The sequence below is a fragment of the Alexandromys fortis genome, unplaced genomic scaffold (assembly GCF_014885135.2).
Source record: "Alexandromys fortis isolate MF-2015 unplaced genomic scaffold, M_Fortis_MF-2015_v1.1 scaffold_2_1_26212458, whole genome shotgun sequence".
NCBI classification, from domain to species: Eukaryota; Metazoa; Chordata; class Mammalia; order Rodentia; family Cricetidae; genus Alexandromys; species Alexandromys fortis.
This window is the reverse complement of record NW_026067930.1, coordinates 19,336,895-19,359,524: the sequence shown is the minus strand read 5'-3', so window position 1 is coordinate 19,359,524 and position 22,630 is coordinate 19,336,895. Positions and strand designations below refer to the sequence as shown.

Genomic DNA, 22,630 nt, shown 5'->3' with positions numbered 1-22,630 from the left:
TACATCTGCAGAGTGAAAAACTGAAGTGGGAAAAGTTAAGGTTAGAGACTTGGATTCTCTGGATGTGAAAAGATGAAGGCAAAAGCTGTAACCAAGGTAATCATGATGGCAAGGCATTTGCAGGTCATTCATTTAGATGCAGGGCTGGAAATCCTTTTCTATGAAGGAATAGGAATTAAGCAGTTTAGACTTTGCAGATCTTACCATTCATTAGAACTGCAGAACCTGACATTCATGATACCAAAACAACAATGTGTAAGATAATGAACATGAGATATTGCAAGAGAACTCTATCCATGCCCTCATTTGCTGACCTCTGACTTGCACAATGAGTTAAATGAGGAAATTGAGAGGATGTGAGAAATGGGGGTATGGTGGGATAATCTTTTTGTACACTGTGAAGATGTGTCTGTTTTACCTCATCTCCCTATGGCACCTTCCGATGGTTTAATAAAGAGCTGAACAGCCAATAGCTAGGCAGGAGAGGACAGGCGGGTCTTCTGGGCAGAGATGGAGACTCTGGGACGGAATCCAAGAGTTGCGGGATTTTCCATTTAGATGTAGAGGAAGTGGGCAGACTTAGAGTATGGAGGGGAGAAGTAACAAGTCATGTGACAGACTGTAGATTAATTTAAACAGGGTAATTTAAGTTATAAGAGCTAGTTAAAAATAAGCTTAAGCTAAGGCAAAACTTTCATACTTAAGTTTCCAGTTGCCTCTGGGAGCTGGAGGTCCAAAGAAAATCTGACTACGTAGGAGGAATTCAAAGTTTTTTGATTTTCGTGTTCTCCACATTAGGTTGCAGGATCATAAATTAATTGAGTCACAGTATGTCACTTATAGAAGGGACTCATGAAAATTGCATGGTTTAGCATTTATTGGGAATGGTATTTGGGGAGGTCTGTGTAAGGTCATATCAGGATGACAAGGATCAGACTGGAATTTTCAAACAGGGTTCAGTGGTGACTTTGCTACAGCTTCCTTTTCTTGCCTCTGGGTATAAAGACTCTTTTTTTTTGGCATGGAAATCATCACTTTAAATATACTAATGACTGCACATTTAATAAATATTACCACCCATCAATAACGTTCCTACAGTCACTAAGAGGCTCTTTCCCATCTGAAGATCCTTAAGGTGGCGTCTATGTTCTACATGTCCCCCAAACCACTTTGTGCTTCTTTTTTTTTTTTTTTTTTTTTTTTTTTTTAGATATGCTATTTTTAAGCGGTTGTCACAAACACAAGCCCCTTTCTATTCTCCAAGGGTTACTCACTTTCTGATCTCAAAAGTGTTTCATGTTAAAAGTATCATAGAGAATTTATTCAGGCTAAGAACTGAGGCGATGCTTATTCAGCCTCATGACGAGAAAAGAATACATCACAGACATGCATTATCTGAACACGACCACAGTCAGCCTCAACCAATGACACGACCAAAGATTTGCACTAAGAAGGCCATCAGAATGTCTTATGACTGCTATGGAAAACCAGAAACCACCCAGAGTGGAGGTTAGAATAAAACATGCCAAATATTCATAGCGGCTGTCTTCTGAAGGTAAATCCATGGATAATCTTTTCTTTTTTTCTTTCCAAAGGAGACCTAAAATAGCCATGTGATGACAATTTTTAAAACATTAATTTAAAACACGGTAATATTTCTGTGTTGTATAATGCTTCAAAATTCTCAAACTTCTAAGATTATCTTGCTCTATATAGCTTTTATTAAATTAGTTTTTCAAAACTTAATGTTTGTAAACTATTTCCTGGTCTAAACATACATGGAGCTATAAAGCTAAATACATTATTCTTTTCCCTCTGTGTCTATTGAATGGTTGGTCTTCGTCTAAATATTTTCAGACACTCAAGTTTCCTGACTTTTCTATTTCTATACAACCTTCTTTTCTTCACTCATCTCCTAACAAATACACTTATCATAGGATCATTTGGCTACCAGAAGTTCAAATATTTAGGGACAATTATCTTTCAATATGGTTGCTCTTTTCTTGTTCCCCCTCAGGGAATCTTTAGTTTATAGATCCCTCCCTTAGAGCTAAAGTTCACATGTCAGAATGACATGTCAGATTGACAAGTGACAATCTCTTACATAACATGACCAGATTCATGACGCCCCCAAAGAGGCAAGTTAAGCAGTAGTAAGCACCCAGCCCCATTTCTACTTTAATGATGCACTCTTGGGTAGAAGCAGAGAGGAGAGGGAGCTAGTGGGGGCGGAAAGAGACATCTGTGCACTAGCCCTTGAGGATACTCCTCCATTCTAACTTTAAAAAGAGCCACTCAGCACAAAGGAACAGATGGGAAAGGTCTCAGGGAGCAATCAGCACATTGTATGCAGGAATCGAGATTCAAAGAGCTGCAATCTTACTGCACAAATACACACAGGATTCCTGAGTCTACCAGCTCTGTACTCCATACAAGCTTTTTCTACATTCCTTTTTTTAAAATTTGCATTTTATTGAGCTCTATATTTTTCTCTGCTCCCCTCCCTGCTCGCCCCCTCACCTTCAACTATCTCACAAGGTCCCCATGCTCCCAATTTACTCAGGTGATCATGTATTTTTCTACTTCCCCTGTAGACTAGATCTACATATGTCTCTCTTAGTGTCCTCATTGTCTAAGTTTTCTGGGATTGTGGTTTGTAGGCTGGTTTACTTTGCTTTATGTTTAAAAACCACTTATGAGTGAGTACATGTGATATTTGTCTTTCTGGGTCTGGGCTGCCTCACCCAAAATGATATTTTCTAGCTCCATCCATTTTCCTGCAAAATTCAAGATGTCATCATTTTTTCCTGCTGTGTAGTACTCCATTGTGTAAATGTACTACATTTTTCTTACCTATTCTTCGGTCAAGAGGCATTTAGGTTGTTTCCAGGTTCTGGTTGTGACAAACAATGCTGCTATGAACACAGTTGAGCACATGTCCTTGTGGTACAATTGAGCATCCTTTGGATATATACCCAAAAGTGGTATTACAGGGTCTTGAGGAAGGCTGTTTCCTAATTTTCTGAGAAATCACCACACTGACATCCAAAGGGGCTGTACCAGCTTGCATTCCCACCAGCAATGCAGAAGTGTTCCCTTTTCCACACAACCTCTCCAGCACATTTTTTTTACAGGTCAACTATGATTGGTTTCTTTAAAATACATTTTCCAACCTCAAATATAAGATATATGTGCTTGCCCCAAGAAGTTTATAATCAGAAACATTTTTAGGACTGACTGCATTATTGGCATGAGCATTTTTGTCAAATGCACGAGAAAGGTGGTTATGAAACTTGGGCTTTACCCTATATCCCATTATATATTGTTCAGAAAGCCTGACACTGCTAACACAATTTGAATTAAATCAACAATTATTTTTCAGAGCATGTACCAGGAACCAGATGTTCTTCTGGTAATTCAAACACATCAGTGAAAAAAATAATATTACAAACTTTGTAGAAAAACTCCTCTTTAGTGATGAAAACTATAATATATGCAATTACGTCACTGAATTTTTATCAAAATACACAACGAAACACATTTTGATATAAAAAATACCTGAAAGTGAATAAAAGGAATTCAATAAAAGTCATGGACTCTGGATCCAGGTGTTAGAATTCAAATTCTGGACCTTCTCCAGATAACCAGTTCACAAGGGAAGACCCACATGCTGTCAGGAAATCAGGATCTCTTCCCATGCCCTGACTTTAACTGGCCGGCTCAGGAAAATCAATGAAAACCACTTTCACCCAGAGAAAGATTCCCTTCCTTCACTTCTTAAAGTAGTCTCTTCCAACCTAAATACTCAAGTGCTATAAGACAACATTTAAAATGAACAAATGGTGAGAGGCTCTTGCAGAAATAAACGTGAGAAGAGATGTAAAGCTCGTCTAAAATATAAAATTATCCTCAGCAATGTAAATGAAATATTGGAAGACCTATTATATCCACAATATAGCATGCTCAAGATTTTTCAAAAACTAGAATAGCCTGGAAATTTTAAAAAGTAACAGAAGAAATGTGAAATGCTACAGAAGCTAGAAATAAAATAACAGGAAGCAAAGCCAAAAGCAGATGAAAAATAGCAAACAGGGTTTAAAAAATAGGAACCAGTACAACAATTTATTATATCAAAAACAGGAGATAAAGAATGGACAAAAGTCAGGCAGCGAGAGTACATGACTTTAATCTCAGCACTCGGGAGGCAGAAGCAAAAAGATCTCTGTGAGTTTAAGGCCAGCCTGGTCTACAGAGCAAGTTCGAGGACAGCCAAGGCTACACAGAGAAACCCTGTCCTGAAAAAAACAAAAGGAAAAAAATTGATCAAAAAAAGACGAAAGACAACCAAATAAATAATTTATAAAAGCTCAGAAATGAATGTTATGTTTCCAAATTCAAAGATCAAAATACACCACACAATAGATGAAAACAGACTTGTACCAATGTGCAGTCTTATAAAATTCCTGAACATTATGATTATAGTGAACATTTAATAATTTCAGGGAGAAAAAATATATTTCATACAAATACATGATCAAGAACCAAAATGCATTCAGATTTCTCTTGTTTTCAAGAATGGAAATAAGATATTAAAGCCTTCAAAATTGTAAGGGAAGAAAATTTCCAACTTAAAAAAACTAGTGAGTGAAGTTATCAGTTAAGCACAAAGGGGGAATAAAATGATGAGCCACATCTGTGCAGTTCACCTCCCAGGCAGCTTCCCTCTTCCGGATGCTTTACAAGAGGCTCGGGAATGTACTCCACCAAAACCAAGGTAAAAACAACAGTGTGATCCACTATCCTAGAGCAGAAAATCTAACCCCAAGACTTCATGAAAGTCCAAATCACAGTTCCTGGCATATAGAGAATGTCTGTCTATGTCTTCATGTAAAATAATGAATTACGTTTCTCACTTAAAAAATACTGCTTAGAAGTATTCATTGTAGAGGTCACTTTGCATCTAACTCTAAGACATGCAGTGCTTCTGAATGGTTAATCAAAGACTGTAAACAGAATCCACTGAAAATTAGGTGGAGGCATCCCAGCAGTAACCAATAAGGATGGTGATTGTGAATAAGCAAATGTGTTGGCAGAGAGTAGGGAGAATAGGAAAGCACGTTACAGTACATTGCTGCAATTAACCTGAATGCTCTCCTTACATCACTGAGACCTGCCTTACCTTCCAATGAAAACACACTTCTGACTAAGCAGCGTCTCTTTAATTGCCTTTAACAATGACCACAAACATCCCACAGCCAAGAGCAAATAGAAAGTGATAATACCTTCCAAAATTTGGACAGTGTTGCTTGCTGTCTTCAATGCCTCCCCATCATTGACCTAATTAAGTGCTACGGTTAAGGGGCCCAAGGTTAGTCTCTTCTTACACTCAAAAACATGCAAATAATTGTTAATTAATATTTTGATTATTGTTATCAACAACTATTGCGATGTACTAGACTAGTGTGTGCTATTCTAGGTATAGCTATTTGTTTATTCAAATCCCAAGGGACGCTAACTCTTCTTGGATGAGATAATGTGTATGTCTAGGTAGCAGACATGTTTAGTAACAATGAAGCAGACACTGAAGTTATTCAAAGTAGTTAGACTTCTCAAACCATTATTTTCTACCTTTAGTGATCTTGGGGAAATGTTTTAATCTCTCTGGTCCTTATTTTTTTTTATGGGGGAAATATAAATAATATTAATACCCATTTCATAAGACTATTCAGAACTGCTACTGGCCATCAACCAGGATTTACTGGCTAAAAAGTATCCTGATTGCTAATACCACAAGTGCCTAAAAGCTGAGCTGTTAAAATCCTAGTTATTACTGTTTCTTATTTATCTTTTTTTTTTCTTATAAAGGAAACATTTAATGGGAGCTTGCTTAGAGTTCGGAGGTTTCGTTCCATTATCGCCATGGTAGGAGATATGGTGGCATGCAGGCAGACATGGTGCCAGGGAAGTAGCCGAGAGTTCTGCATCCACATCCATAGGCATCACAAAGAGAGAGTAACACTGTGCCTGACTTAAGCACTTGAAACCCCAAGAGTTACCACCAGTGACATACTTTCTCCAAAAAGGCCACACCCACTCCAGCAAGGCCACACCTCCTAATAGTGCTACTCCCTATAAGCCTATGGGGGCCGTTTTTTCTTTTTTTAAATTTTTTTTTATTGAAAAAAAAAATTCCGCCTCCTCCCAGCCTCCCATTTCCCTCGCCGTCTCCCTTTTCCCTCCCCCTCCTCCCATTCCTCTCCCCCTCCCTCTCCAGTCTGAAGAGCAGTCAGGGTTCCCTGCCCTGTGGAAAGTCCAAAGTCCTCCCCCCTCCATCCTGGTCTAGGAAGGTGAACATCCAAACTGGCTAGGCTCCCACAAAGCCAGAACATGAAGTAGGATCAAAACCCAGTGCCATTGTCCTTGGTTTCTCAGCAGCCCTCATTGTTCGCCATATTCAGAGAGTCCGGTTTTATCCCATGCTTTTTCAGTCACAGTCCAGCTGGCCTTGGTGAGCTCCCAATAATAGATCAGCCCCACTGTCTCAGTGGGTGGGTGCACCCCTTGTGGTCCTGACTTCTTTGCTCATATTCTCCCTCTTTCTGCTCCTCATTGGGACATTGGGAGCTCAGTCCGGTGCTCCAGTGTGGGTCTCTGTCTCTATCTCCATCCATCTCCAGATGAAGGTTCCTTATTTATCTTTTTATGAGAATTTGTTCTCATATGAGTACTATGAAGATTTTAATATTCATGGGAAAAAGTTTAAAATTTAACCTTAATTTAGTTTAGCTATTCAGAAGCTTTGGGGATCAATTAGCAAAAAATAAAATTTAGGAAGTTGGGAAGAAAGAGTTGAACCTGTCATCATAGTGAGCCATTAACTAGGCGCCTGTACACCACCACACGAGCTCTGGTTGCTGTGTCCTTAATTGAAAACAAACTCTGGATGCCTTTGAAATATTAATACAAATTCTATAGACAACTATTAATATCCCTTTTACAAACTCCTCCAAAGTGGGTTCTATATCACCCCCTCCACAGAAACCACAATAGAAGAATCAAGTCACCGAGTTCTAAATCTCAGCTCTACCACCAACTGATGTGATCTTTAACCAGAGAATCCTCACCCTTTATGCAAAGAAAGCCTGAGTTCGGCTCCAGCAGCCAGCTGATTGGCTGTAGCTCAAACAAGAAATCAACCGTACCTTGGAAAGCTCTGTGCCCTTTGAAGCCCGGCTGTGTGATTTTACCAGCGACTGGCTTGGGGGTGAGCCCCAGCAAACACACGGATGCCAAAGCAACCGGCTATTGAGATCCAATTTAGAAACTGGCCAGGCAAACTACAGTCACAGGGAGGCTGGAGTTCCAAAGAGCTGTTTAGCGGTAGTAGGAAATTCTCATTCCTAACACGCAGAGAGGTGGCCTCAGAACTCTGGAAACCAAATCATAACGGAGATGAGAGCTGGAAGGAGAAGGAAACAGAAACCGACTTTCTATCTCTGTGAAACTGTCAAGTTGATCAGGTTTATTCTCAACCCCCTTTTCACCTGGCCTTCTATCCATCCCTATTCCCCCTCGTTTCTTTTATTCAGGCAGCAGGATCAGGGTGCCCCTTGGAGTACATCCAGATGCCAACACAGCGGCTCCTAAGCCACAACAGTGGACACTGACCCAGCACACACATGGAAGAAAATAAGTCCCTCTCCTCTTGTCCCCGGGAATAAGAAGCCTTCTTGTTCCATTCATGTTCTCAGTTATTCCAGAATAAAGTAACAAATAATTGTCAAAAACTCTCACTTTAGAGGAAGATTATGTAGGGGCTAGAGATTTAAGAGAGTTCCCTTAACTGGCTGCTCTTCCAGAGGTACCGGGTTTGATTCCCAGCACTTACATGGAAGCTTAAAACCATGTAAAACTCCAGTTCCAAGGGATCTTGTGACCTCTTCTGGCATCCTCCTGCACCAGACACACATGTGGTACACAGACATATATGTAGGCAAAACACCCTTAGACATAAAATGAAATAAATAAAAAATTATATAGATAGTTATATCTTAATCTAGCATTCCCCCAAAGTATGCTTATGTAGAAAATGATCATTTTCTTAGATCCAACAGCAGTTCTACTGTGACCATGGGCAAACAGCCTAACCTTGGATAGTCTTTTCCTTGTGTACTTGAGAATGACCACAGCCCCTACCTGGTAAGATCAATATCAAGATGAACAAGTTCTTATATGACATTGAGAACCGTGCCTATCACTTCACTCAGAGATTAACTTTTTAATAGCGATGAGTTTATTTTTTTCAATTACAGAATTCCTTTTCTGTCCCCACCTACCACCCAGCCTTTCCAGAAATAAGAGTGCTTTATCTTAACCTTCTCTATCCCTCTACATCTTCAAATACTACCTCTTCCTTAAGTTAGTTCATGCACTCTTAGGAAACAGTGCTTCCAAGTATTTCCTGCCAAAACAAAACCTTCCATGTCAACTTGTTTCTGCTCCAGGCACCGTCCGTTGTTTTCTTCCTGCCAACTTCTGGCCATGCTTCTGATCCCTGTGACACTGATCTTGCTCACCATTGCTCATTACCCCTTCTTTCCACATGCACACGGTTTCTTCTTCCCATATCTATCCAAGTACCTCAAAAATAGTTTCCTTGTGCTAAGGAGATTCCCAGTAAGTCAAGCGCTGGCCATGTAAACATAAGGACCTCAGTGTGATCTCTAGAACACAAGTGTTAAAAAAAAAACATAGCCAGGCGACATGGTGTAGTTGTAAATCTAGCACCAGGGAGACAGAGACAGGCAGATCTTTTGGGCTTGCTGGCCAGCTAGCCTAGACCAATGTGAAAACTGCAGGCCAATCAGAGAACTTGTCCCAGATACCAGGTATGTCCTCCTGAAGAACATCTGAAGTTGGTCTCTGGTTTCCACACGTACATGCACACATGTATGAACACACATACACACAGAAAAGAATAGTTTCTTCACTTGATGCCCACCGACTTCTTGAACGATTGGGATGTAGTCCTGCTTCTCCATTTGATTTCAAACCTTCTGCTCCTTGCTAAAGCCAGTATGCAGATCCCAGAACTCACTCATTGGTTAACTTGGCACATCCTGGAACGCTAACACTGGACATGGTAGAGGATTCTGTCAGGTGATTCTCCCCCCCTTCCTGAAAATGCTACTCCCCTCCCCTCTGGAATGCTGCACTCACAGACTTCCCATCTCTGCACCTGCTGCTCTCGCCCACATAGTCCCCTGCCGTAAATGTGTGCAGGGAAGGACGTGAGAGAGACAGTGTGTGAACATACGAGTAAGGCACTTGACAGGGAAGGGATGAGAAACTCAAGGTCTGTTTGTGATCCCATGAAGACGAATACAAAGATATCTTAGCAGCCGGGTGTGGTCCTGGAAAGAGGGCACAGTTGTTTGGGAGGGTCCTGAAGCTGGGAAACTTGGACTCCATTGTATTGTCAGTAGAGAGTCCCAGAAGAGTTACGATTAATTACATATCTGCTGTTCCTTACAATGAAATAATCCCAAACCCTGGCTCTTTCCCCCTAGAAAACATTACTAACAGCTGCCCATACCTTTTCCCTCTTTCTATTGTTCTATTATTACCCCATGTATTATTCTGTTGCTGTGATAAAATGACCAAGGAAGGCTGCTTATAGAAGAAAGAGCATTTTCTTTGGGTTTACAGTTCTAGAGGGATACGGGTCCATCAAAGTGGGGAAGTGGCAGGCATGACATCAATGACAGGAAACAGAGAGCAAACTGCAAGTGGTGATATCTTTTAAAACCTCAAAGCAAGTCCCTAGTTGTAAATATCAGCACTTATTACCTAAACCAGAGTCTCCTGATATGACCAGTGAGAAATGAATTTTAACCAGGCATGCATGGGATAGAGGGGTCTCAGCAAGACTGGGGCAGAGAAAAGTTTATTCCAAGCAAGCAGACTTCTTATATCCTCATCAGAAACAGAATATAATGCTAGCTCCCAGGCTACAATGACTTTTGCAAGCTATACAAGGTGTACAAGATTAATGTCTAAGACTAATTGTCCTGTCAAATTTCAAATGCTTCATCTACTTCTAAAGAATACAGAGAAACACAGGTGGACTGGATGTGCCACTGCCTGAGGGAGTGCCTCACCTCAGTTTCTTAGGAATTGAAAAGCACACATTACCCCAGAGGCACAGACTCTTACCTGAAAAACCTATGACACATGTCTCTCAAGGAAGCGAGACCAGGCTGGCCATATGATTCCATGCAGCCAATGACATAATTCCTCCAGCAGGGCCAGACCACCTAAACCGCACCAAGAAGCACTACCAACTGGGGACAAAATAGTTAAATGCTTGAGGCTATGAGGGTCCTTTCTCATTCAAACCACCACATTTCACTATAGCTTCTCCCCTACTTTTTTGTCTTTGCATAGCATGGTCAACCTTCCATAGTAGTTAAACAACAAAATAAAAACATACAATGACTTCTAGGGATACACAACGTGGTGTGGGATACATCTGTGCAAACATAATAGCTTGCTGATACAAAGAAAAAAAAGTTGCAGTTTGCTCTCATGGCCTCCTTTGCCCAGGTTCCGTGGTTTTGGTTCTGATATATTTAAAACATAAGTCTTCTTGGTTGTTTTCAGACCAAGTCTCACGTCTCACTGTGTAGCTCTGCCTGTCCTGGAACTCACAATGTATGCTAAGCTGGCCTCAAACTCACTGAGTGTCTTCCTCCCAAGTGCTGGGATTAAAGGCATGCACCACCACAGTGGCTACAGCATGAGTTTTAAATCCCTGATTCAACTAATATCCAGGACAGAAAGATCTGATGGCCCTAAATCCTTTTATACCATTTGCTGCTACTCAAGAGGTACAACTTATAAAAGACATACAATAAGTATCTATTGTCCAAGAAAAGTAGACATTTTCACCAATTAAAGGCTAGACATACAGGTGAAATTATAGTGGCTGAATGGGCAAACCATGGCAACAAAAGCCCAGATATGATGCTTCACATGAAAAGATTACAAAGCAAAAGTGTTGTGAGCCAGGATCACAATTATGCACACCTAACCTTTCCTTGGATCACAAGATGGAGTCCAACTATTCTACAGATAGAATATAACCCATCTTGGCAGGAAAGACCAAACCTTTCAGAGACAGTGAGTTATTTTCTTCCCTTTCTAGATAAACCTGGGTTTTTTTTTTTGCAAAGATTTTATTTTTAAGCATGTGTGTGCACATGTGTGTGTATGTGTGTGCGTGTATAGGGTTCTGTGCATGCATGTGACAGCAATGTCTGAGGAGGCCAGAAGAGAGCACCAGATCCCATAGGGTTGAGGTTACAGATAGCTGTGAACTATTATGGGTACTGGGAACCAAACTCCAGGTATCTGCAAGAACAGCACGTACTTTTAACCACTGAACTGTGTCTCCAGATCAGGCATTCAGATTTTAAGAGCTCTCAAATCTTCTCTTTCTTGTCTCTGTTCCTGCCATTTTTCCCCAAACCAAGCCCATCTTGACATTCTCTTCTCTTATGATTGCTCTCACAAACACAACAGCAGCAACACTAGTGTCCGGACCTTAATGACGACTTCTTACATAACCTTTCAAAAAGTAAATTTAGACCCTTTCTCCTTTAGATGCTAAAGTTAGTGACATTTTGGGCTACATCCTCCCTGCAGTCTGGGGTGTGTACTTGTCATAGCCAAACAGCAGTCCCCTCCTAATCTTACCCAAACAGCACATCCATATTCATCTAAGTCTCTTATTTGTATGGAGCCTCCATTATCAGGAGGTGATAAATACAGAGAACAAAAATCCAAATATAAGAGCACGTGTGAAGCAAGGCTACCTTAGGAAACAGTTTGGCAGTTCTGTAGCAAGCTAACCACATTTATTTTTAATAAATTGTGGAGAGGGGATTATGCATGTATATGTGTGCCTGTGTGCATATTTGTGAGCATGCTCACCTCGTGTGAGTGTGTGTGTGTGTGTGTGTGTGTGTGTGTGTGTGTGTGTGTAGGCCTGAAGTTGACATTGGTGTCTTCCTCTATTGTTCTCCAGTTTTCTCTTGTCCCTATATGGTGTTTCACTGAGCCTGGATTGTCATTTCAGCAAGACTGGTTGGCTAATGAACTCCAGGACCCACAGAACCAAACCTCTGCAGTGCTGAGGTCTCAGATATGGGCCACTACACACAGGTTTTTGCATGAGTAGGGATCTGGACTTAAGTCCTTACACCTGTGCAGCATGCAAATTACCACCTGAGCCATCTTCCCTGCTCCTGAAACGCTTGCTTTAAGACCACAGTGGATGTAACTTAAAAACCCTACTCTTATTCCCACAAGAGAAATGAGAAAGCCACAGAAACTGTAGTTGGCTGCTTGCAGCAGTTCACTAATAACCACCACTTACTAGAAACAATCCACATGTCCTCGATAAATGTCAGTATTTGCACTCCACAGACTATTGCTCAGGCACCAGTCTCGAATAGCAACGAGATGTATGGTACCATTATGTGACATCTAGGTGAGGAAAATCACAGGGACAGACTCCAGGCCAGTGTTGTCGGGAGCTATGGGTAAAAGGCATGAACAAATTTCTCAAGGTGTTAGAATTGTCCTAGATCTTCACTGTACTGTTGGTTACTGGCATATGTGTGCTTTCCGAAAATCCGAGAACTATAAAATTTTACTGTATAAAAAATCACACCTAAGAAAGCCAAGTTTTAAAAAGATTTTAAAATATTACTATGGGATCATAAAAGACAGAACAAGAAATAAGTAAGAAATATCTATCTATATGTATATTGAGAGAGAATAGGAGAATATGAACATACTTCAAATGGAGACTAGAGCATAATTGGAAATATTACTGAGACAACTGGAATGATACTTGATCTGGAAAGAGAAGGTAAATTTACTCTATATCCTCTTCAGACACATCTGAGCTATAATTATAGATATGCATTTTTTCTTAGAACAGAAAAAGAATCTATTTTTATTTGTCATATATCTTCTCCATCAAGATTTATGCCAGCAGGACAATATCTTTCATTTTCACTTGACTTTCCATAGCCTAGCTGAGAAGAAAGTCTTTAGAAAGTTCTCACGTTTCTCTTGGGCATTTACCATCATTGCCAATTTTCTGCTACAGAAGGGTTATTTGATCTAACCCAGTCTTATCTTAATCGGGCCACAGGCATTCGACCAGTTTACCACAGTGCTTTCTATAGAGCCCATTAACATCTTTCCTGCTTTGAGAGACATGAATTTCTCTTAATTTGCCTCTATATATCATGTATCTGAGTGACGAATGGGCAGGGGAGATGTATAAAACTGCTGCTTTTGAGTAAGTTTGGGAGAGCAAATATTCAGGTCAGAGATGCTCTCTGCGGAACATCTTCCGGGAACAATGGCTTCTTGTTGTGGGATGCTCTCCTTAGCCAGGTATGCCTGCTTGCTCACTGAATCTCATAGCAGCTTCAGATTACTGACTTGACTGTCTCAAGATTAGGCTCACTAGAGGAGCGAGAATATGAGCAAAGAGGTCAAGACCATGATGGGTACACCCACTGAAACAGTTTACCTGAGCTAATGGGAGCTCACTAACTACAGCTGGGCTGGGAAGGAACAAGCATAGGACCAAACTAGACCCTCTGAATGTGGTTGATTAGTTGCATGGCTGGGCAGACTGCGGGTCCACTGGCAGTGGCACCAAGATTTATCACTACTGCTTTTTGGGATCCTATTCTGATGTGGAATTCCCCTCTGTATGCTGCGAATACCACTGGTTAACAAAGAAACTGTCTTTGGACCTGCGCAGGGAATAGAGGTAGGCAGGGAAAAACTAAACTGAATGCCAAGAAAAAGGAGGCAGAGTCAGAGAGAAGCCATGTAGTCCTGCCGGAGCCAGACAAAAAAACTTTACCCAGTAAGACACAGCCACATGGCGATACACAGATTACTAGAAATTGGTTAAATTAAAATGTAAGAGTTAGCCAATAAGAAGCTAGAGCTAATGGGCCAAGCAGTGATTTAAATAATATAGTTTCTGTGTAATTATTTTGGGAATGAGCAGTTGGGAACCAACAAGCGGCCTCCTCTAACACCTATTCTTTTTGGATTGATATTTTGCTCAGCCTAGATATAGTAGGGAGGGCCTTGGACCTTCCCCAAAGCAATGTGTCTTACCCTCTCTGTGGAGTGGATGGGGAGTGGGATGGGGGGGTAAGTTGAGGGAATGGAAGGAGGAGAGGGAGTGGGAACTTGGATTGGTATGTATAAGGATAAAAGATAGTTTATTTTCTTTTTTAAAACATAAAAATAAAAAAGAATAGGTCCACTATAATTTTCTTGTCCAATGAAGGGAAGACTCACAGAGCTCAGGAGAGATTGCAAAGCCACTCATTAGGCCTGTCCCCTCTGGCTTTTCTTAGGTAGTGTAGTTGCCTTCAAGTTGCTCATGCTCCTTTAGATGAATCCTTACCCAAGCTTCTGTAAGAAACCCCAAGTAAGTGTACTGGTTCAACAAATGTACTTAGGGATTGAATCATTTCTTTGGTGTCCTTTCTGTGGTGAATTGATATTTTTAATGTCTCCCAGGAAAAGGTAAGCCCATACATTTATATCTTTTTTGCTTCCCTTATAAATGAACATCATCTGATTACAAACATATCAAAATACGTTTTCAGCTGAAGACCTTTTCTAATGTATCAGTTACATTGTGTTGGTAGCATCCTACTTAGATAACCAATATTCAGTCAGATACTGTGTCCCATGGTTTAGATACACTCCTGAGCGTGGCAGAAAACTAAGTGGAGATAGCCAGCCTGGCCTTCAGCATATGGCTTGACATTTAATGAACATCCACTGAGCACCTGCCAGCCTGCCTCTTAAGCGTGCCCTTGATATTAAGGCAACACTCCTATTGTGCCTATGAGGTCATTTCTATTGGTACTCCCTTGGACTAATGGACTACAGAACTTCAGACAAAGCTCAGTGCATTGCCCGTACACATCCTGAAGGTCCTCTGCACGTCTGCATAACTGTTCAGTCTCCCTATCCACACAAGTTGTACCTTTAAAGCTACCATCACTGCTGCTCTAGGCTCCACCAATGACAACCACAAGACGGGGAGGTGGAGAAGAAACCAAAAGCTGCCCGGCCTGAGCCCCATCCTGTCCCAGGTTTCAAGGATAATTGAGGACCGCACCCATAAGCAGTTCAGAGATCTGTCAAATCACTCGAGACTTGGGTTGTGCTTAGGAGAACAGCACACACACGCACCATCCCCAGCAGCAGGGAAACCGAGAAGCAGCAGGGAGCAAAGAAATTCGACTTGCCAACCTGCTCCTCCGGCCTCTGAGATGTGGGAAGCGGGCTGTGGGAGGCGGTGAGGCGGGCCGCCGCTGTCACTGGCAGCTGTGCCGCCCTTCTCCGTACTCGAGGAGGCGAGCTGTACAAGCAGCTTCTTGCACCCACACTTTAGCAAAACCAGACTAAATATAGCCACCTTTTCTCTTAGGAGCCTGCTGGGTGTGTGTGTGTGTGGGGGGGGGGGTGCACTGTTCCATCCCACTTCAGAAAATCAGCCAGGAACCAGCGTGATTGACAGGAGCGCGGCTTCTCTCCCTTGCTCCCATAGTTTCTGAAGAGCCAAATGGTCAAGAGAGTGCTGACGCTCAGCAGAGCACATGTCAGCACCCTTAGGAATAATAAGAGTATGCTAGAGTTGACTTAGGAGCCTCTTCTTCCACTTTCTAGTCTATAGAGCAAAACAACCACACTACTAGGATGATGGAGGAACCCCATTAGGAGGAACATATTATACATACATGTCCCATGGCCTTTACCCACTACCCCACCCATAAATCCTAATGAAAGGCTCACTCAACGCTGCTACTCCTCCACTAGCCTGTCCCTAAATGCCCCATTTGTTCTCAGACCTCCCACGTTATTGTGGCTTGTCATTTTATTTAGCACTACGGCACGGAGTGTATTTGGCTTCTCTTTCACCAAACTGTAGGTAGGGGAGGAGGCAGGGGAACAGAAAGGCTCAGGTCCCTTCTTGATTCCTTCTGCCACCATATCTGGCAAAGTTCTCTGCCCATGAACAGCATTCTCATGCTCATAGCCAGAAATATAAAACCCGTCAGAGGCCACAAATGAATGCTCGCAACAGTACCCGGGCTTCCCCTAATAAATCAAAGGCATAGCATCTTTGGAGGTCAAGCACAGGCTTCAGACTCCCAATGACTGCTCTCTGTGATGTGACAGGCCACCACAGTAGCCTCTGTGACTCAGCCCTTCACCTGGTTCCCCTGTGAAGGTTTTCACCACTTCCCTTTTTTATTCCGCCCTTGTTCAGAAGAGCAAGGTCAATGAGGAAGAAAGGGTAATATGAAAGGATTTAGTAAGGGCTGGGCTGTGTTAGGCAACTGTGGGATTAGACCAAGCCCTGTCTGAATAAGAAAGCCACAAGAGCAAAGGGAGTGTCAGGAACCACCACCATAGCAAGTTTCCAATCAGGAAAGTTTGAGGCCTTGTTTCTTATTCACATAGTCACTCCCTCGGAATTTTCAGCAGTGAGTAAACTAGCCAAACTAGTCATTCTTAGTTACGAAAACAGTGACCAACAGGAGCTGATGAGGCAGGTGATTCAGATCTGATGGACTAGAAAACAAATTAAATAGAAGAAGAAGAAGAAGAAGAAGAAGAAGAAGAAGAAGAAGAAGAAGAAGAAGAAGAAGAAGAAGAAGAAGAAGAAGAAGAAGAAGAAGAAGAAGAAGAAGAAGAAGAAGAAGAAGAAGAAGAAGAAGAAGAAAGGATGAAGAGGAGGAGAAACTGGCAAAGTTTGGATTGAGATACACATTGGGAAGCATGTTCACTTTCTCACTGCTTCTACAGGTGAACATAATCCTTCAGCATAGTGGTTGGTATGGAATTCAAACAACTCATAATCCCACCCAGCCATTCACTCTCATCCATTCATTCATCCATACAGATGGATTGTAGGGGTTACACCAAAGACAGCATGAAAAACAGTTGTAAAAGTCCAGGTGGGATAACACTGCAGGGCATACAAGGACAGGGAAGCCACCTCCCCGTCGCACAGCACAGTGAGGTTACATTAGAATGGTTCTGGTTTCTCTCTTGATCTGATCACAGTCCCTCCAGGGGAGGTGGGGGAGAGGACAGTAGGCTTATGTATTAGACTGTGAAAGTCACAAGGCACTGGTCACTCAGCCCCTCTCTCCTTTTCTTTGGGGTACACCAGGAAGTTATGGGTATCGGTTCTTCCTGCTCACAGGCTGTCGGTGAGAGAGACAGGAGGTGTCTACAAGGGTAAGTTCACCCTCGGAGCAGTGCAGACATGGCCACATACTATCTGATCCAGAGTCCAAAAGGTGACCTATTCTGGCTTGCGATAAAGGTGGCATTGTTCTCTCATACAGTTATCCCTTTCTAGGGGTTCAGTTCTCAAATCAAGGTGGGTAGGTAGGGTCAGCATTTACGAGTTCTCAAAACCCACTACCCCATGACTGCTTCTCTTTGTTACAAGTATCGGTTCTTTTCCTCTATTCCAGTTTACCTACTCTCCCAAGAATCCAGTGATAAGCAGGGCTTCTTTCTTACTACAGAAAATCTACAGAATCTGAATGACTGGTAAGATGTCATTTGATAAACGTATGATCAGTTAAGAGCAAAAATTCAGATCATAAATGTCACTTAGAACACACAGCTTTCCATTTGAAATACTTCTCTTGATGGGAGGAAGCTTCTAGGGCTGAAAATTGGAAGTCATTTTCTTGCCATTTAAGTGGGGCTAGCTCTTCTGTTTGAACTGCCTGTCATAGAAACACGAAGAGAAGAATGCTCACTCATCCTGCTTTGTCAAAAAAAAATTAAAGATAAAGGAGTAGAGAAGGATCAAAAGCCAAGCAGAAACACCCTTCTCTTCTAGCTCTGGAATCATGTGTTCATTCAGGAAACAATCGTCATCTGCTAAGTGCCAGGCACTGCTCATAGACCTTAGGGACAAATACAACACCGCCTCTAATGGATCTCCACTTCCTCCTCTCCTTGTATACTATTACAACTCATTTCTGATGGGCAGGGTCACATCAATAAGTAGAACTGCCGATATGTTCTATGCATGGAGAATGGGTGACTAAAGGTCCTCCTCCATTGAAAAATACCCAACACGACAATGCAATCTCAACAGAATGCAGACCGTAATATGGTATCCTATCCCATGGTTGGAAAGCATGCGTGTATGGGGGCAGTACAGAAACAAAACAATTCATAGTTCCATCCAGTAACTGTCCATCACCTTTCAATCATCCATTCATCCATCCATTCATTCACAGAGGGTACACACTGGGCTAAACACAAGACCTAAGCATAAGTCATTAACACTCAAGGCAGTTATATAAAACCCCAGGCACCCATAAATGCAAAACAAAGAAAAAGGTACAATTAGTCTAAAATACAAATAGAACATTCTTAAATTCAATGTGATATATACATACATATGTGTGTGTGTATGTGTGTCACAGTAGCCACAAAACATTAAACAAAGGGCAGCTTTTTCCATGATAAATAAGGAGCCACACATTCAGCAAAATGAGTAAGGACCCTGTTTGCAATTAACATTTTTACAAGTTCAAGCTTACTTAAGAGGAGGGTTACACATTATAAAAACCTTCTAATTTGTTACTAATTAGAGAATGTGGCTGGCATGAATAAGTAAACGTCAGGGTGTAAAACAGGTGCTAAGCAGTAGGGCTTTTTCTTAAAGGTGAGGAACTGCAGTGAGTATAAGTAACATTTGTAGCTAACCTGTGTTCTAGACACCCTTCTATAGGACCTGTCTGCTACTGTGCTATTCCCAATAATTAAACACAAGCAAGTCCATTTTTTTTTCTTCCAGAGAGAGACATGAAAGCCCAGAAGTTACTATATTTCCTTTCCAGTTCCTCTGATAAAATTCCTCTTTCCCTGACTCGCTATTTCTCAGTGAACATGTGTAAACTGGTCAATGTCTGGTCTTGATCTGGGAACTCTGTCTGTGATGGTCATACCGAAGAGGGCATTTAGCACCTCAATGGTCCACACACTTCTACAAGTAGCATTGGCCTCTAGAAGGACAATGCCACTGTGGGCAGCAGATGAAAACAGTGGCTCTAGTCTTCAAACACTGAGGCCGAGGAAGGGGACCCTCCCTGGAATCAACACCTCCAAGCTTTCCTTTGATGGCATTTGGACAGCCTCACGAAGTCAGTTAAAAAGTTGCATGAAGGTTTACCGTGCAACCCACTGGCAGTTTCTGAAAGCTTGCTATGGGCTAAGGTCGACACTACTGCCTGGGAAATTAGAGTGTATGGTCTCCATCCTTCCTTGCCTCGGAGTTCAGTGAGAGACGGATTAAGTGTAGGGCAGATTTAAGCACTGGAGCTTGGGAAGATCAGAGCAGGAGGCCCTCGTGACTCAGAAAGGCAGAAGATTAGAAGGTCTGGAACAGATTCCTGGAGGAAATGTTTTCTTTCCCGAGTCTTGAAGGACCATCAGGGAGTATCCAGGAAGGGCCTACTCCCTGCTGAAAGAACTCTCTTAGCAAAAACTGCAGGCACGAATCCTTTCCAGGGAAGGTTTCAAACACTTCTTTCACCCCTCTACTTCAGTCCTCATTCTGATTGGGGCCCAGTGTTTCCTGTGTACTACAGAGGCGTCTCAGTCAAGGAAGTCACTAGGACATAAACTGAGCTCTTTGAAGTCTACAGGCACTTTGCAAAGTCCTTGTTTTTGTAAGGTCTGATTTTACTTGTGCAATCCTGCACAGGGCAAAAAATATGACTGATTCTCTTGCTATACTTCTCACAGAGTGAACAGGAAATTATCTTTAAGATCACTGTGGACTGCCAACAAGTAGGAGGGAGTGTCCCTCACAAAGTCACCTGATGGGTAAGGTGGCAAGGTGGGGAAGAACAAACGACTTTGTTCTCAAGCTTCTGGCAGACTATGTTGGCTTTCTGTTTCTGTGGAATATCTGTCTGTCTGTCTATTGATCTATATTTCATCTATTTATCTATCTTCTATCTACTTATCCATCATCTTTCTATCTTTCATCTATTTATCTTCTATTTATCTATCCATCAGCTATCTGTTATCCACCAGAGAGAAGGGCAGGAGATTGTGTTTTGGGGAGGTGACCATTTTTTGTTGGTATAGCTGAGAAAGCTGGACACAATGGCTTCAGACTGAGAATCTCTTTTCCTGAAACGGCCCAGAGGCCACCATTCCTGAGTTTACAGGAGTTGACTGTGTGACCCGGGCTGTCGGTACTTCAATTAAGAGTCAGAATATTTCTGTCTCTTGAGGCAGAGGGCGAGGCAGAAGCAAGAAACCCTGTGGGCTTTTCTTGTCTGAAGCCTACAAGGAACCGCCTCATTTCCCTTTGGCAAGGAGCCTGATGTAGCTGGCAGCCATGCCTTCCTTTTCCTACTTCAGGTCCCCTCTAGCCCCGAGTGCACTAAGGAACCATAATTCTGGAAGTGAAGGTCGGCTCCCCATGTAACCCCACACTCCTATTTCATCTCATTATAGAGGTGCAATGATACCTCTAATTGGACATCAGAAACTTTCTTGTCCACTTGTCCTTTCCACCCTAGAAACTACCCTAAACAAAAAAGTCTATGCTCTAAAGTAGGCGAAAGTGACGTGGAAACCAGGATCCCTCAAAAATTGCCTGGCCCAATTCTTAACCAGAAAGTTCAAAAGAGGCAGGGCTGTGCAACCAAAATGGCAAATTCGAAGTTCGGCATTACACGAGGAAAGAGGAAGGCAGTCTTCAAAGAAGAGAATTCCCCAATCCAAGCGGCTGGCTACACTTCCATACACTTTTACGAACCCTGGTGCAGGACTTCACAGAAACAGGTGTGAAGACGTCCTCCTTCTAGGGGCAGACCAGCTGCAGCCACTGCTGGGTATGCACGGCACGGGGTCCTCGACCCAAAGGCAGTCCAACCTTCTGGATGACGCACCTGGCTAGAATCTTCTCCTACGTTTGGGTGGCAAAGTGAACAGCCCCAGTCGGGTAGCCACTCAGCCTACCCTCTCTGGAGGGGACAGGGAAAGGGGCAAGTCAGGGCTGAACCCTCGCGCTGGACGTCCCCGCTATCCACCCATTTCCAGCACATTGCTTAGGACTAGGGAGCGCTCTTTCCTCCACCTCCTGCCCCGAAGTCCTGCGCACCTAAATGTCTCTCAAAGGCAAGTGAATTAAGCGTCTCCTGGCCTTGCAGGGCTCAGGTGAGTACCAAGTGGTACGAATGGGAAGGGGCCCGCTGCCGCCACCCCCTTTTCTCTCCACCCCGCCAGAGCCGAGCTTCATCCAGGGATGTGTGGATTGGGGTGCGCGGCTTAAGAGGGAGCTTAAAATGCCCCAAGCGTCCCTTACCTTCCACAGCCATTCTCTCAGAGCTTGCCTAACGCATGCATAATTTTCTTGGCCGAGGTACTCCTCCTGCCCCGTGCTCCCCCCCCTCCTCTCGGTTTTGCCTAAATATTCTGCGCTCATCTGCTCCAGGACCAACCTGCTGCGGTCACGCAAAGCGAGCAGCCGGCTCCTGCTCCGCGCAAAGCAGCATGGGAATTGTAGTCCGTTCTCTCTGTCCCAACCCGAGAAGCTGCCCAATGGTCCCTTGAGGCTCAATTATACCTCCGCAGTGATATTGTAAATACAAATTGTGTGGCATCAGAATGAATACCTTCTTTTCTGGTGTCCTTTGGAGGGAATCTCGAGAGGGCTGGAATTTGAGAGGACTACATATTCCAGACTGCGTTGCCTCTGGCTTCTTTTTAGCTTTGAGAGGAGGAACCCGTGATTGAGACCTTAGCTGTCAATTAGAAGATTTTGGACACCTAGCAGTCTTTGGGCGGGAGGCGACAGGACAGTGGGTGGGTGGCCGGGTGGGTGCTGTAGTCTCTTGTTGCGCCGCTGGACCCTCGGCATTCTGGGTCAATGAGGAGAGCGGAGGCTCCGGCTGTCAGTGGCTGTTCCCCTGGGCCAAGGGACCTGCTGCACAGGGTGCAGTTGAAACTTGTTCCTATGCATCCTGCAGTGTTTGCGGTTGTGCGGAATCCCACCAGGAGAGACAGCGGACTTTCTGATTCTCTCAGTGGTTCTCAGGGTTAAACAGATGCGGGGAGAGTGGCTTAAAAACCTCCCAAAGGCAATATCCTAAGGGACTGATAGAATTACTTTAGAGGACATCAGATCATGGTACAGCTGACGTCCAACTTTCCTGGTTAGGGAGTCCAGTGACATCCTGTGAAGAAGTCCTATCCGCAGCACTGTGCACAGTTCATTTGCTTTCAACCTCTAAACGTGACCTTCCTCTGGGACTGGCTGTTGACACTTTTAAGTATAAAGAATAAAGGGGAATCACTTGTTTGACGGAATCTCAGGACTGGCAAATATTGTTGAAAATTAAACTCCTCCGCAGTTTTGTCCTATATTCAAAAATATAGACTCATTTATGCGTAGTAGGGATAAGAAATGGCCTTGGGAACCTCCGTAGTGAGTTAAGACTTTAAAAAACTC

At 42.8% G+C, this 22,630-nt stretch overlaps 1 protein-coding gene across 3 annotated transcripts in view; it reads right to left on the bottom strand.

Annotated features, from left to right (window-relative positions):
* Nucleotides 1-21,620, bottom strand: part of Samd12 (sterile alpha motif domain containing 12) — a 364,536-nt gene extending 342,916 nt beyond the window's left edge. For all 3 annotated transcript variants that reach the window (XM_050145134.1, XM_050145135.1, XM_050145136.1), the window contains exon 1: nucleotides 21,485-21,620. In XM_050145134.1, the coding sequence (XP_050001091.1) occupies nucleotides 21,485-21,497 (13 nt within the window). In that variant the 5' untranslated portion in view covers nucleotides 21,498-21,620. The remainder of the gene's footprint in view (nucleotides 1-21,484) is intronic.
* Nucleotides 21,621-22,630: the final 1,010 nt, after the last annotated feature.